The following is a 15,386-nucleotide window of genomic DNA, read 5'->3' as shown; positions in this document are numbered from 1 at the left end:
GCCGCGCTGGCTCCGGTTGAGCTTGATGATATCGTCCAGGGACATGTCCATCTTGTCGGCCATGATGGCGGCTCCGCTCCGGGGCCTGCGCTTCCGGCCGCGCTGCGCCCACGCCGGAAGCGGAAGGGGCGGGCCTGGCGGCCAGGGCGCGGCAGCGCGCGCGCGGGGCCCCGCGAAGCGCGGGAGGCGCGGGGGGCGCGGCAGGGGGCGGGACTTCCGGGGAAGGGGGCGGGGCGGCGGCGGTCGGCGGCCATGCGCGTGCGGATCCGCGGCTGGAACGGGGTGGCCTCGTGGCTCTGGGTGGCGAACGACGAGAACTGCGGCATCTGCCGCATGGCCTTCAACGGCTGCTGCCCCGACTGTGAGTGCGCGGCAAGGCGCGGCAAGGCGCGGGCGCAGCGTGCCGTGACGTGTGCAGCCTCACGTGACGTAACCCGACGTGACGTGCGCAGCGTCACGTGCCACAACATGGCGTGACGTAGCGCGATGTAACGTACCGTGCTGTGCCGTGCTGTGCCGTGATGCAGCGCACTGTGCCGTGCCGTGCACTGCGTGACGTGCCGTGCCGTGCTGCAGCATGACGCGCCGTAACGTGCGCAGCCTGCAGCGCCACGCAGCATGCAGCGCCATGCAGCGCCATGCAGCGCGCTGTGCCGTGCCGCGCCGTGCACCGCGTGACGTGCCGTGCTGCAGCATGACGCATCGTGATGTGCGCAGCCTGCAGCGCCATGCAGCATGCAGCGCCATGCAGCGCCATGCAGCGCCATGCAGCGTGCTGTGCCGTGCAGTGACACGGTGTCCCCCCCCCAGGCAAGGTGCCCGGCGACGACTGCCCGCTGGTGTGGGGGCAGTGCTCGCACTGCTTCCACATGCACTGCATCCTCAAGTGGCTGCACGCGCAGCAGGTGCAGCAGCACTGCCCCATGTGCCGCCAGGAGTGGAAGTTCCGCGAGTGACGGCGGTTCCGCGACACCGGGCGGCAGTGCCCGCAGCGCAGCGCCCGCCCGGCCCCCGCGCGCCGCCCTGGCTGCCGCCGGCTCCGCGAGCGGCACCGGCACCGCACACGGCACCAAAACCCTGTCACTGGGTACCAGAGCTTCTGTGAGTGACACCGGCACCGCCAACACCAACCCGCCGCCACAACGGTACCGGCACCGCTGCGCCGGGCTGCCCGGGCCCCGGTGCAGAGCGTGGTGCAGCCGGGGCCGCCCCGTGTGGCCAGTGCTCCGCTGCGCGAGCTGGCCCGGCCGGCCCCGCCATGGGCCCGGTTCCGCTGCTCCCGGTTCCGCCAGTCCTGTCACCCGGCCGCTCTCGGCTCTGTGTGCCCGGGCGGGCAGCCCTGGGCCCTGCTCCCAGTAACTCCGGCCGTGGTCGCGTGTGCCGGTGCTTCGGGGCTCGGGATGCAGGAAGAGCTGCCAGCCCCTGGGGATGGGGTCTGGGGGGGGCACAACCGGCGCCAGGCTGGGACCCAGGGCCAGGAGCTGCTCCCACCCCGCGCAGCCGGCGGGGGCGGGCGCCCGACACCCTGACAATGGGATGAGCCGCTGCTTCCCGGGAATGCCGCCCCAGGAGGCGGCTCCGCGGCGCGGGGGGGCACAGCGCCTCCCCACCTGTCTATAAAGGTGGCGCCGGCGCGGCCGCAGCAGCCGCTGCAGCACCATGAACGCCGCCCGCTGCCTGGTGCTGGCGCTGGCCCTCGCGCTGCTCTGCCGCCCCGCGGCCCCGTGGTACCGCCAGGCGGCCAGGCCCACCTACTACTCGGTGGGCAGAGCCTCGGGGCTGCTCTCCAGCCTCCGCCGCTCGCCCTACACCCGCCGCTCCGGCACAGACAGCACCGCCGAGCGCGGCCCCAGCGCGCGGCCGCTCGCCGCGGTGAGTACCGGAGAGGAGCTGCCAGTGCCGCGTCCCGCACGGCTTGTCCCCGCGAGCGCCGGGACAGCAGCCGGGCCTGGGGACTCCGCGGGGTTCTGTGTCCATGGGAGCTGCAGGAATGACGTCTGCTCACGGGGGCTCCGGGGCTTCCCCCAGCCTGGGAGGCTCCGGGATGCGGTGGGGCCGGGACGCGCAGCTCCTGTGCAGGGTCTCAGGGCAGGGACCGGGAGCACCACACAGTCCCAGGGGACTAGCCGGGACCCAGCCGTGCTGCCAGGGCCAGGACCGGCACCCCTATCGCTGGGGGCTCCCTGCGTCCTGCCCTGTGGGGCCGTTGGTGCCGGGGCCGTTGGTGCCGGTGCTGACGCCGTGTCCCGCAGGTGCCGTGTGTGACGGATGTGTCCCCTGAGCTGCATGGCTGCCAGCTGCTGCCCGGCGCACCGGGCTCCCTGCAGTGCAAGGCCAACGTGACCATGTCCCTGGACCCCCAAGAGTGCACGGGGGCGTGACTGGCACCGACCCATCCTGGCAGCGCCGCCGCATCAACAATAAACACGTTTGGGCTGGATCCGTGTGCTGTGTCCTTGGGGCCAGGGGGCACAGCTGGGGGCAGGACCCTGCGGAGCTGCCCCGGCCGCCGCTCCCGCTTACCGGGAGCTTCGTCAGCCCTGTGCAGCGGGGACGGGGACGGAGCCGACGGGAGCCTGGGGGCTGTGGGAGCTGCGCGGAGGCCGTGGGTGGGAGGGCGCAGGGGCCAGCGGCTCCTGCCTAGCGGGGACGGGGGCAGTGAGAGGCTCTCAGTCCCTGGGGTGGAGGGGCCCGACCTGCGTGTCCCAGCTCCAAGCAGGGGCCGCTGCAGCCGTAGCTTCTTGTCCACAGAGCAGCCAAGCCGCTCGCAGGGCCCCTGCCCGGGACAGGAGGGGCACCAGGCAAGGGCACCCGGCCGGGAGCTGGCGGGGACAGCAGATGACAGAGCGGCCAGGTGCCCATGGGGTCCCCACGGTGTCCCCCAGCACACAGACAGGTCCCCGAGGGCAGGCGGCGGCCAAGGGACAGGGTGGCAGGAGAACCTGTCCCTACGCCACACTCCAGACCCGGCCCTGGGTGGGAAATCCCACAGGGAGCCAGTTTGGGGCCCAGCCTAAGGTCCTGTGCAGGGGGTCTTGGGCAGGGGGGGGCCACGGCCACGCTGCTTTAGCAGCCCTGGACTGGTGGGGGGGGGGCAGCGTTAGCCCTGGCCCCTGTCCCTCGGCTGCTACCTGCCCGTGGGGACCTTCCCTGCACCTGGGACACCCTGTTCCCTGGGACACCCTGTTCCAGGTCCCCTGGCCGACTGAGCCCCCACGGCCCCTCCACAAGCCCCAGTCTCAGCCCCTTGCAGCCCCAGACCGGCTCATCTGGTCCCCAGCAGCCCCAGATCCAGGTGCTGATTCCCGGGCAAGGGATACAGGGCCCAAGGCAGACACGGTCCCACCGTGCCCCACGGGGCCCCACGTTCTCAGTCTTGCCCCCAGAGAGGCCCTGTTGCGCGGCCTGACACGCAGGGAGCCCCGGGGACACGGCAGCGCCCAGCGCAGCTCCTGGCCCCCATCCCAGCAAGGGCAGCGCAAGGGAAGTCGCTATGCACCCATTCAGGAGCCAGAGCCCAGAACAGTTGCAGGAAAGATAGAAAACAACACACAAAACTAACTCAAACTCGAAATTCACAAACTTTTCTGCTACTTTCCCCTGCTAATTTTTGCCCTTGGCGACACAGAGGCTGTCAGTGAATGCAAGCATAGAAGAAGGGCCCAGAGGCGCACGGGGTGAGCAATACCAAATGCAAAAATTTCTGCTCAAAAAGGCAATAAGCCCAGAAGGAAGAGCCGCTCCACCAGGCAGAGCTGCTCCCTCTGATCAACTGAAGCTGAAGTTTCCCAGCAAACAAGTGAGCCCAGCAGGCAGACACCCAAGCACTGTGCGAGCAACAATTTAATAGCTCTGTCATTTTTTAATCATAGCTGCACCTGCTGGCGGGCCGGAGGCATCTCCTTTACACAGGAACACTCAGCCTGGGGTGGATTTGTCACTGCGGACGAGTTGCTTTTAATTACAAACTCCTCCGTAGTCTTTCCCTGTGCCACAGCGGGGCTGATCCCGCTCCAGGCCAGGTGAAGCTGCCGAGGGGCCGCGCGGAGCGGCGGCGGGAAGCGGCGGCAGGGCCCCGGCTCCCTCCCCGGCGCTGCCCCAGCCCAGCCGGCAGGACCGGCCTCCAGAGACGGCGGCGGCAGCAGACGCCTCCCAACCTCCTCCGGCCCTGCGGGCTCCGCTGGCTGAAGGGCAGCGGCACCGACCTGCCCTTGGGAGCACAGCGCCCAAGCAGAGCGCAGCAGTGGTGCTAAGGACCAAGCCAACATCCTGGCAGAGCTGAGGCTGCTCTGCCCGAGGGCAGAGATTGTTTTCACACCTCCAGCAACCACTCGGGCTCTCCTAGCTAAAGCTCCTAGGGAAAGGCCTCTTTTGGAAACATTTCCATCCAAAGGCCTGGCAGCTTTCTGCTACCTGGACTCAGGGCCCAAGGAGACCGACACAACTCCTTAACATTTTATTAGTGATCAGCAACAGAAGTGCACAGCAGAGGACAGGAAGAGCCAGCCTGGAGGACAGCACAGCACAGTGCAGGGACAGCCGGACACCTGGCACGATGCCTGGAATGAGAGAGGCAACTTCTCCTGCCCCATGTGCCCAGGGCCCCAACGCTTCCCATGGGGGGACATGCTGCCTTTTGACATTAAGGGAGGTGGATTTCCAGCTCACAAGGTAGCTCTGGTGGCAACACTCAAAAGACACAAGGTGACACAAGACAGAACTCTGAGCATGGGCTACATGGAGAACTGGGTCTCCTGAAGATCTTACAGCAAGAAGACAATTTGTCCCCTTTTCCCTCGCAACATTCCCATTCCTCACACGCAGAAACTCCTCCACGCTGCACCAGGAAGGTGCACTCCCCTTGGCCCCACTCACCCTTTGGCGGACAGCAAGCTGTGCCGATCACAGGGAAACAAACGATGCACCCGTCAGAGCTGGAGAAAACCTTTATCCAGTTAGACCAGGAGTAGCCTTGTCTGGCGTTTGTGCAGACGCGGCAACAGAGAAGAGTCAACACACGAATATTACAGCACAGGACACAGTCAGCATCTCCAGGAGCCGTCACACTGACCCCTAACATCCCTAACCTGCTCATAGGAGGAATTTGGGGCGGCGCATCCTCTTCCCTGGGAAGGTTGTTGTCTCCAGTCTGTAAAGCAGCCCCCAGCATGAACCGATGGGCTGTTTGGAAACACAGACCCCAACCAGGACAGCAGAGCCTGGAACAGGACGGAAGGGGCCCAAGGTGCTGTTCCACTTCCCCTCTACTAAAAGCCAGAAATGTCAGAAGGTAAAAGCACATCAACATGTTAAAACATTAGTTAGAATTAAAACCATTTTCTCTTCTTCAAATCTCCTCTTGGGAAAGGGAACAGGGGCTGATCAATGGAGGGAAAAACTAGGCATCAGGATCCCAACCCATTACATCTGTATAATTAGTGCAAGAGGAGCTAGGACAGATAAGGGTGGATAACACATCCTGTGCATGCCAGCAGCAGCATCCTTGTTTAGGACTCCTGTTGGAAAAGCTCTTTGCTCCTCCAGAGGAGGGTAAGGCTACAGCATTTTGCAACCCAGATATCAGTTCCCTGCTGGCCTAGTGCTTCTCTTCTTCCAGTCTCTTCATAGCCTCCAATACAGCCAGCTCTTTTGCTTCCTTCTTCTGGTTCCTAGCTTCAAATTCCAGCCTGCAAGAATCAGGACACTGCATGAAATCCTCATTCATCCATATCTCTAGGAGACTTTGGCCAGCTGGAAACACAGGGGCAACTGCCATCTCCTATGCAGCTTTGTTCCAAGAACCTCATCATTAATCCCCACAGGCCCCTTCTAGAGCCCGGATCCAGCTAATTCGCATGACTGTTACCATCACTCCAGAAGACTCCCCCACCATACACTGGATCCTGCCCTCTGCAGATGTTGTTGTTACACCGTGCTCAGTTCATCCTGGGATGGGCCATTTAGTGCTGCAATATCAAATTCAATTTTACAACTGGCCTGAGTTGAAGTCACAGAAGGTGAGGGTCTCAGGCCAAAAAGAGCAGAGCTCCAAGTAACGGAATGTTGCATCCCCAGAAATAGAGCAAGGAAATTGTATTGTTAATAGAGAGGGAGGAAAAATAATAAACACATGTAGTGAAGGACATTCTTACAGCAAAGTGTAGCTATTCTTTTTCCCAAGCAGCCTACCCAAAGTTTCCTAACAAAGCTGTGGAAGGAGGAGGACCTGCCACTGATTTCTTCTCTTCTATGACTTTAGGCAACTCTCTTTCTTCCTCTTTGATCCTATTAATAAGTCCTCAGAGAAGTTACAGCAAAGAGCGTGTGACAGAACGGAGAAATGAAAAAAGCCAACCTGTTCTTGATGATTCTTTGCACAATCAAGTCTGTGGTGAGATTGTTGCCACTGTCCACTAGCTGGAAAACACCACGTCTCTTTGGTTCCTGTGAACAAATACAGCAGGCTCAGCTGGGAAAAACATGCAGGACCTCTGGATTTACAGCTCAGTAAAAGAAAGCTGAGCAGAAGTCACAGCAGGTCTTGTGGGCACCCAGCCAGGCACGACACAAAGTGATCTCCTAGGAAGCAGAATAAATCACTGCCAAAAGCAGAGCTTCACATATATGGAAACTGAGCGAGGCTGCCTAGGGCTGGCATAGAGTGAGCATTAGAGGATTTCTCGCTCTGCCACGAAGGCATTAGTAACAGGCAAAACAAAACAGTGACTAATAGAACAGAGCTGTTGTGAATGATTTAGAGGCTCTGCTCCAAGTGTCTACCTCGGGGAAGGATGAAAGAGTCACCTGCCAAGGACTTGCAGGGGTGTCAGAAGTACAAATTCTCAGCTCGGGAACATGACCAAAGCCATGCTGTACCTATCATGAAGAGAGGCAGCGCAGGGAGGAGGCTGGCAGCTCACCTCGTACGGATCAGAACCATCCTTGTCTGGCACCACCTCAGTCATCCCGTGGCACACAAGCGTTACCTGGAAAGGGGCACAAAGTCACTGACATTACCATGTTCCCTCCAAAATAAAGGAACTTTCACCACCACTGTCCTTCACTACAGTGTAGCCTGGAAACGAGCAAAGCTAACCCAATGTACCTGGCTTGGCAATGCTTCCCAAGCTTCCTGAAATCACACAAGATAATCTCTCTTCTACATCTCTGTGTTTTCCTGTCCCACTTCAGCTCCCTTGGCACATCAGTGACCAACATCTTCATGAACATTATCTATACACAGCAACTCTTACCCTGAAGTGATCCAGCAGATCAGCAGTGACAGCGTAGGGGGCTCCAATCACCACTTCTGAGACATACTAGAAGAGAAAACAGGTAAAGTGTCCTGGTTCAGAAAAAAAAAACCCAACCAAAACAACACAGACACAGAATCCAGGCTGTTTCCTAAACAGACTTCAACAACTCCTCTATTATGAATTTGGGAACTCAAAGAAATTGGAAAACAAGTTTATCATCCAGTACTTGGCACACAGTATCTTTTTCTTCCACTAAAAATACACTCTGGTAAAGTCTATACAGCAAATACAAAGATTAATTGCTCAGAGCAAGCAGTTCTGGGGGCTCCCTCCACTTATTTGTCAGGAATTTTCCCCCCTGGGACAAAGGGATGGATACCTTTCTGCAAGAATACAGACATCTTTAGCATAGTGCAGAGCAAACCTCTGCAAAGAATTCTGCCTTTCTGTTGTCAGTGGGAGAGAGATGAAAGGGCTCCACACCTCTGGTCAGCCAGGGCGCCAGATGAGCCCAACAGCTCCTCATAGGAGCACATCAGGACCTCTGGTAGCTAAAGCGACCAGTCTTGACCTTGCCTTTTCCATATACATTAAAGAGCACATGCAAGACTGTTGGCTACTAAATGAGCAACACCAACATCCAGGCACTTCCTACAAGAATGCAGACTTGACAGAGCTGCAGGCACTTACCCTACAGGCTAAGACACTGAGCGTTCTTTCGTGGATGTTCATGATGGGATAGTTCTTCCCTTTGTAACGGTTTACTTCCTAGGGTAAAGCACCAGTCACCATTAGAAGAGACAAAGCAACCCTTTCCACCGCACTTCCTCCCATCCTGCTCTGGCCACCTCATCCCTCTCCTTGGCCTCCTGGGCATGGCACACACAGTTCAGAAAGAGCAGATGCCAAACTGCTCCGTTGGTGAGGTAACGTGGCCATAGGAGTCAATGATTTGGGCAACGTCAGATGCAGACCTGGTCAAAGTGCAGCCCAGCAATGATGTAGGGTCTTTCCGCCAGCTGGTGAACCTTCTCCAGGAAATCCACATGTCCAATATCTGCAGACCTATTTAAGGAACTGGAGCTAACGAGGCAAATAAGGAGGAAGAAGCAGGAAAAAAAATGCCTAAAGAAACCACAGGGGGAGACAGGTAACCCAAGGATTCTAATTTTGTATCACTAGCTGTCTATGCGCTAGGAACAGTTGCTTCCTTCCTCCTCTTGTTCCACAGGTTCTGGGCAAAAGCCAGACATCTTTTCAGCTTCAGCTTACATAGTTTTAGTGCTGCTTTTGTCCAAAAATTCTGCCCATTTCAGGTGCTCTGGCACATAGCCTGTCTGGGGGAGGGAATGTCTGCTCCAAATGCCCTGCACTTTCCAAGCAGCAGTCACTTGATCTGTGACAGCCAGTCCTCAAAATGAACTTACAATATGATCTTAGAATATCCAACCATTTCTTCTATTCTGAAGTCCTCCAACAGCCAGAATCCCCTCTGCAGAGGATCTGTAGCTCTTTCCTCAGCATCCTGTGACGTGCTAGGAGCCATCCAGTAAGGACTCCTGCCTCCTCCCTCATGTACACACTTACAGAAAAAAAGGAGAGGCAAACATCCTAACCTGGTGCCTGGAAGTGTGACAATGTCAGAGAAGCAGCCCCGCACCACCCTCTCGGCAAAACAGTGTCAAGGATATGGAAGAGGTCGAAGGCTCCAGCCACGTAGATGATGGTGTCTCCCGGCTGCGGCTCCTTCCCAGATGCAAACTGGATTATCTTCTGAGATGTCTGGAGGAACTGGGAGACTCCCGTCCAGGGACTGCGGCCTTTTGGGCCCTATGGAAACAAAGAGGCTGCGGGTGGCTGGACAACACGCACACGTCCCCAGAACACAGGTGCGGGCAGGGCTATTCCCGGAGAGAGCCTGCGCTTCCCAGAGCCCAGCACCAAGCATTCGTGCAATCCCTCGGCCACCCTCCTCCTTGTGCGGCACTGCAGGTGGGAAGGAAGGCGCGGAGAGCCGAGCTCGGCCCGGGAGGGGCTCCGGGAGTGGCCAGGATCCACCGGGAAGTGCCCGGGCTGACGGACCGGGCGGCATGATGCGGCACGGCACGGCCTGGCCGGCACGACCCAGTCCCGGCACGGCACGGCTCGGCCCGGCACGGCCCCGGTGCGGCGGCCTGCGCAGCCCGGGCTTCCAGCGCCGCCAAGCGGCCCCGGGGGGCGCAGCCGCGACGGCGCCGCTGTCCCGGCACGGGCGGCCCCGGTGCCAGGGCGGCCCCGGTGCAGCGGCAGTCCCGGGCTCCAGCTGGCCCCGGTGCAGCGGCGCGGGGGCCCCGGTGTCCAGGCAGCCCTGTTGCCGCGATGCAGGCAGCCCCGGTGCAGTGGCAGCCCCAGTGCCACGGGCACCGTCGGGAAGTGCCGCACCGAGGCCCCACAGGACCCAGCCCGGGGCGGCTGCCCACATGGGCGCTACAGACCCGCTAACGCCCGCTGAGAATCATCCCACACGGAGGAGCCCGAAGAGGGGCCTTCAGCCTGCCCTGCAACACCAGCAAGCCCAGAGCGAAGAACTCGCTCAGGCTGTAGGTCCAGGGCCTTGCTAATCAGGGACACAGACAGGAAAAGAGCCCGACAGCTCTTTAGAGGAGCTGGATCCCGAGGGAAACGGATGAGGAAGAGGAAAGAAAAAAACCACGCCAGCAACCATGAAGGCCCCGTGGTTACGGCAGGTCTGTGGTGCCACTAACACAAAGTTCACTGCGCCGGCGGGCTGGCCTTGCACAGCCCCACCTGCCTATTGCACTGACTGCAGTAGCTACTGCACAGGGGTGGCATAGATTCACGGAGGTTACTTCTGATGGTGAAAAAGCCAGGAGTGCAATACAGGTCCAAAAGCACATTTATAATCCTGATCAGGTCAGGAGAGGAACAGCCAGACGTTCAAGTTCAGCACTCACAAAATTACCTTCCCAAAGTTGTCAGTGTGTTTCCTATAGTCTAGGTCCTCATCCTGCAGAGAGAGTAAAGAATGAAAATGTTTAAGCACTCACATAACTCAATCAGCCAAAAATATGCTTGTGTCTAAGTCCCTGCTCAGATTGGACAGCATTGATACTTGGTACTAAATGCTGATAAACTAGTTAATATCTAAACAGCAATCATGTCCCAGCACTAGTTAGATAGAACCTGTCCTCATTTGATCCTAGTCTGGTACCACACAGTGACAGGGGTTCTTGCGCAACCTGCAGAGCTGGGTGCTGCGCACCTACCTCCTCTGCAGCTGCACAGGGCAATGTCCCTGCTCCTCCAAGGACACACCGCTGGAGACGGGCTCAGATCTCGCCGCGTCTTGTGGTACTTTGTCACCTCTTGATATGAACTTGCCTACTGAAACTAACCCACTCTAACAGCTCAGCACATGAGAAGGATCTCCTTCACCCCCTACATTCCCTTTTCTCCTTCATCTTGTCCCCACTATCACCTAGGTGTTTCAGTCCCACTCCTTCGCATTCACACAAGCAGTACACTGGATTATATGCCAAGTTGATTGAACTCATTAATACTGCGGAAAATAACATTACTTTTTATTTGGTGAGGTTAGTTTTCTACTGGGCAGTTAGCTGAGCAGACTCAAGAGGGATCTGATGAGATTCAGAGACAGCAGAAAGCAAAAAATGCAGCTCATTGGTAAGACTGGTACTGACAGCAGAGAAGACTAGATCAATGTGGCTGCACCAAGTACTTTCAATCCCATATTTCCCATAACATTCCCAAAGCTCACATCAACTATTAGAGATCAAAGCTTTTATTTCTCCATTCCCTCCAAGGCAGCATGGGATCTACACAAGTTTAAGCAAATACAAGCAAAAGACTCTACTACTACCGCCCATAGTCTGCTTGCCAGTTCTCCATGCACAGACCACCCAGACCTAAGAGCTCCGCTGCCACTGGGAGAGCAAGATGCAAGAACTGGATTGTGTCCTAGGCTCCAAACTTCCACCCCCCCAGTCCTCTGACTCACTATGTTGCTGTGATGCGCCTTAGTCATGAGCAGCATGCGGCCAACCAGGTCAGTAGTGGACACACCCTGGGTGCGTTTGCATTCCCTGCAGGGAAACAAGTAGAGGATAAAGCAGCAGCTATAGGAGCATATGCCTCTTCTCACTGCTGCTGGAACACCTGAGAAATCTCATAAATCCAATAGCCTGAGAGAAAAGTCTTCCCACTATCAGCTGTCCATGTAGAATATAACATTTGTTTGCTGAGCCTCTGAATCTTTATTTGCCCACAAGAGCTAGCCATATGAGGAAAACCTGCCTTGTAGAGCCTTCCCTGAAGAGTTAACTCCCGAGGAGACTTCAAGACAAGAACTGCCCTATGCCAGGAAGGCCTTGTCAGGCAGCTGCTAGCCTGCAACACTTCCTAGAAGGCACAGCTGCAAGAGCAACTACAGCTCTGATACAGTACAGCAAATGAATGCATGACCTGAAGACAGCTGGTTTCATCTGAAGTCCCTTCAGGGTAGGAACTCCCAGAAACTTTGCACAAAATGGTATAAGAAATTAAAGTGGCAATGGGTTACCTGTATCGTCCAGCTGCCTTCACCTCTTCGTAGGTATCCTTGCCATCTATCGTTAGCGTGATGTCATCTACAGAGAGAGAAGAGCCTCAGCATCACGTCCACTCCTTCCTGCACACCTGCCGAGTATGCCTACCACACCAGGGAGACAAAACCTCCTGCAGTCTGAATCTCAGCCAACACTGCATCTCACCAAAGTGTTAAGGATTTGCAAAACTTCTCTAATTGTGCAGAAAAGCATATTGCTTTTAAATTGTGCAGAAAAGCAATATGCTTTTAAAAGCTTATTAACCCATCTAGCCCACTCTCTTTTAGGTAAGCCAGAAAATCTGATCCAGTTGCCTTTGCAGCGAGTCCAAGAGTAGACATGACTGAAGCATTGTTTGAATGACAAGACAAAGCTCCCATTAACCTCAGTGTTGAAAAGCAACTTTATTTTTTTCTAGTCCTGGTTTCAGCCATTAGTTCATGTTGCAACTTTCCCAATTAGTTAAACAATAACCTTTCCATTTCCACTGCTATAATGACATTGGTAGACCTTTTGAAGTTTCTAATAAGCTAAATAGAGTAGGCTTTGTTTCAGAGTAGGCTTTCTTTGTTAATTCTGGTTCTTACTTAGGTACGGCTTCCAACTCATCCCACAAAAACACCTCTCACCTGAATTTAGCAATAGTTCCAGATATTCACAAGGCAAAACCTAAGTAGGCTTTCATATGGCAAAACTCTCAGTGTACAGTGCACGCAACTGGCAGCTCACTAGTACTCACTCTTACATAATTGCTGTGGCATGCTCACAAAAGCAGTTAAGTTTTTCTAAAGTAGCACACCTCTACTTCATGGTACACAGTGAAGGGAGGTGGGATCAACACATTGCAGTTGCAAGTACTCTGTGTGCCAGGAAAGAGGCAGAAACACTGGTTTTACTATCTCTCATCTTCTCAGTTAAGCTGCCTATTTCAAAACTTCTCTTTGCACAAACACGGCCTGGCAAAGCTGCAGCATCTAGGAGTATGTTCCACGCAGAAGTACTGAATGTTTTGGCAGAGTGAATAAATGCAGGAAAACTGGAGCAAAGGCCACTTAAGCCGCTCTCGTCACAATCTCTCAGAGACTAGGAAGGGGTCAGCTACCCGAAACGCACTTTCAATGCAGATGATTATCCTCATGCCTGGTCTCAAACAATCACTGGTAACCAGGCTCCAAGCATTAATTCCATACAAAAGCAGAAAGCATAATAGCAAGTTACAGGAATCATATTAAAGGACAAAGTTCCAATACATAAAAGACAAGAGACTTGATGACCATCGTAACAGGTGAAAAATAACTTCTATTCTATGGAAAAGTAGTTACATATAAATATATAATATTTAATGAAATACTTGAATTATTGCTAGCTGAGATCAACTGAGGATAAGTGAGAAAAAAAAAAGACTCAGACTCCTAATGATATTAACAAAATATTTTTAAAGTAGACAGAGGGTGCTGATGTGAACAAACTCAAGAAGCAGCCCAAGAAAGGGGGCACGGTATGAAAACAGGAATGTTCCCTCCAAACAGTTTCTCTTCAGTGACTGTAAAAGAAAAATGTTCACATAAGAACTAGGTCTCAGACCACAGAGTCAGCTAAGCGCTTATCCAGCTTATCAGCTGGATAAAGAGAAAGAAGCCCTTCATATCTGATCTCTTCTCAGGATAAGTAGATATAAACACGGCTGTATTTTTGCACTCTTACCTTAATAACACTGTTTTTCACTGTTAAATGACTATTTACAAATCCTTGCTTGGCCAATGGCAATCTCAGGATAATTGTCAGACGTGTCTTATCTTTGTAAGCAAAAGGGATGCTTGAAACCAGGAGAGCTGAGCGAACTGCTCTTACAGTGCCTACCACGCATGTTTCTCCACAATACCAAACAGCAGTAGCTCTTCTGACCAGCGCAGGTGTTGGCATTGCTGTAGTCTACCCAAATGAGGTATTTGCTGATCATCAGTGCTAGCCAACTTGTTTCTCGGTGTGCAGCAAGAAAAGCAAGCACATGCAAGCCCCGAGGGGCTGTGTAATACCAGTACTGCCCTGGAACACTACTCACCGCCATGCACACAGAAGTCACAGTTGTATTTATCCAAGGTTTCCAGTGTGGTGACATAGGGAGCTCCTGGAGCAATCTCATCCACCCACTTGATGGCTTGCACCATTTTGTACCTCTCCTCCTGCGTAAAGACGGGGGGACCCTTGTGCTTGGCAATTTCCTCTAGGCGAGAAACAGAAAATCTGTTAGAAATCCACACTACAGCTATGAGCATTGCCACCCACAGCAGCCTTATGCAGTTCACAGGCAGCTGTGCTTCTCTGTGGGCCCAAGCACATCTTGAAACTACTTTGGAGCAGAGACAGAAGCCCAAGCTAGATCAGAGCAGGTTTTAATTCAGTCACATTTCATAAATGTGCAACAAAGACCCTGCAATTAACTTTAAGGACAAAGACAACTGTGACTCCTTATAAACAGATGCGTCTTAGTGACAAGATCACCTGGGCTTTCTGGTGACCCTTAAAAAGTAAATTCCCTTTTTATCAATATCTTCATGCTACACTTGATTTACATTAGCAAGTAGGCACCACTAATAAAAATCCATTTGAAATCCATCTTCATATGCAAGAACAAATTGCTGGTATGCGCATTTTCACACGGGATTAAAACAACTTCTCTCTGCACACGAGTGTGATTTGGGATATTGCTTCTGCAGTTTGCACCAGGTAACAGGATGGATTTTTAACTGATCGTGTTCTTTTCCTAACGCAGCACCTCACTGCTCCGGCTATCTAGCCGGCACCGAGGAAGCGCGAGGAGGGCCAGGGCAGTGCCCGGCGCTGGCAAGATGCACTTTTCCTTGGCAGCAGCTGCTCCTGGCAGGCAGGAGGAATCTGCCCCGTGCCGGGATGGCCGTGGCCCTGGGCTGGCAGCAGCAGGGGCAGAAAGGTGAGGGAGCCTCTTACCGTCCGTGTGCACGCCGACGATGAGGTAGTCGCCCATGGCGCGCGCCTGGCGCAGCTGGTTCGAGTGGCCGTAGTGCACCATGTCGTAGCTGTAAGGCAGAGGCCCGTGAGCGAGCGCGGCTGCTGCAGCCACGGCAGCAGGGCTGCCCCCGCGCACCGCGGGACAGCCGCCCAGGCCAAGCACAGCCCGTGAGGACCAACGGGCCCCGGTGTCACTGCGGCTCTGGAGGCACCGGTGCCCGGGCGCAGGGCTGAGCTGTTGCCAGCACCGGCACTACCGGCTCCAGCACTGTCGGGTCTGTCACAGACACGGGGCTCCGCCGCTGCCAGCACCAGTGCCCATCGGCTCCGGGGCCATCAGCACCGGCCTGCAGCGCTCCCGGCAGCGCTCGCAGCCGCGGAGCGGCGCCTCCCGCTCCCCGCCGCCGCCGGGAAGGGCCCGCGCCCGCCCGCCGGCACCCGCTCACAGACCAGCCGGAGGCAGCAGCTCAGCGAACGCCGTTTATTGCCGCCCGCCCACGCCACTCACCATCCGTCGCACCAGACGCGCACGGGCCGG

At 55.7% G+C, this 15,386-nt stretch overlaps 5 protein-coding genes across 6 annotated transcripts in view; 2 read left to right on the top strand and 3 right to left on the bottom strand.

Moving 5' to 3' along the window:
* The window catches only part of ALYREF (Aly/REF export factor), a 4,562-nt gene extending 4,476 nt beyond the window's left edge, over nt 1-86 (bottom strand). The window contains exon 1 of the mRNA XM_026036830.1: nt 1-86. Coding sequence (XP_025892615.1) covers nt 1-63 — 63 coding nt within the window. The 5' untranslated portion in view covers nt 64-86.
* A 160-nt stretch (nt 87-246) lies between these two features.
* Nucleotides 247-994, top strand: ANAPC11 (anaphase promoting complex subunit 11). The gene is made up of 2 exons (XM_026036825.1): nt 247-361; nt 811-994. The coding sequence occupies exons 1-2, from the start codon at nt 253-255 to the stop codon at nt 954-956; spliced, it is 255 nt and encodes an 84-aa protein (XP_025892610.1). The 5' UTR covers nt 247-252; the 3' UTR covers nt 957-994.
* A 26-nt stretch (nt 995-1,020) lies between these two features.
* NPB (neuropeptide B) lies at nt 1,021-2,437 on the top strand. 2 transcript variants are annotated; one of them, XR_003248984.1, is made up of 2 exons: nt 1,021-1,101; nt 2,253-2,297. XR_003248984.1 is itself a non-coding variant. In XM_026036824.1 (2 exons), the coding sequence occupies exons 1-2, from the start codon at nt 1,660-1,662 to the stop codon at nt 2,379-2,381; spliced, it is 342 nt and encodes a 113-aa protein (XP_025892609.1). In that variant the 5' UTR covers nt 1,592-1,659; the 3' UTR covers nt 2,382-2,437. The 2 variants fall into 2 exon arrangements, 1 of the variants encoding a protein (XP_025892609.1); XM_026036824.1 differs by lacking the exon at nt 1,021-1,101 and adding an exon at nt 1,592-1,872 and having other exon boundaries at nt 2,253-2,437.
* A 2,304-nt stretch (nt 2,438-4,741) lies between these two features.
* Nucleotides 4,742-15,380, bottom strand: PCYT2 (phosphate cytidylyltransferase 2, ethanolamine). Its single transcript, XM_026036819.1, has 13 exons — nt 15,357-15,380; nt 14,828-14,916; nt 13,923-14,084; nt 11,836-11,902; nt 11,275-11,359; nt 10,219-10,263; nt 8,948-9,086; nt 8,231-8,313; nt 7,947-8,024; nt 7,254-7,319; nt 6,921-6,986; nt 6,356-6,444; nt 4,742-5,687 (listed from the first exon to the last, which is right to left on the bottom strand). The coding sequence occupies exons 2-13, from the start codon at nt 14,907-14,909 to the stop codon at nt 5,597-5,599; spliced, it is 1,053 nt and encodes a 350-aa protein (XP_025892604.1). The 5' UTR covers nt 14,910-14,916; nt 15,357-15,380; the 3' UTR covers nt 4,742-5,596.
* The window catches only part of PYCR1 (pyrroline-5-carboxylate reductase 1), a 20,840-nt gene continuing 16,234 nt past the window's right edge, over nt 10,781-15,386 (bottom strand). The window contains exon 7 of the mRNA XM_026036821.1: nt 10,781-10,933. Coding sequence (XP_025892606.1) covers nt 10,905-10,933 — 29 coding nt within the window. The 3' untranslated portion in view covers nt 10,781-10,904. The remainder of the gene's footprint in view (nt 10,934-15,386) is intronic.

Source organism: Nothoprocta perdicaria, unplaced genomic scaffold (assembly GCF_003342845.1).
Source record: "Nothoprocta perdicaria isolate Ctin4 unplaced genomic scaffold, notPer1 scaffold_187, whole genome shotgun sequence".
NCBI lineage: Eukaryota > Metazoa > Chordata > Aves > Tinamiformes > Tinamidae > Nothoprocta > Nothoprocta perdicaria.
The sequence above is the reverse complement of the archived record's forward strand: the minus strand, read 5'-3'. Positions and strand labels throughout refer to the sequence as shown.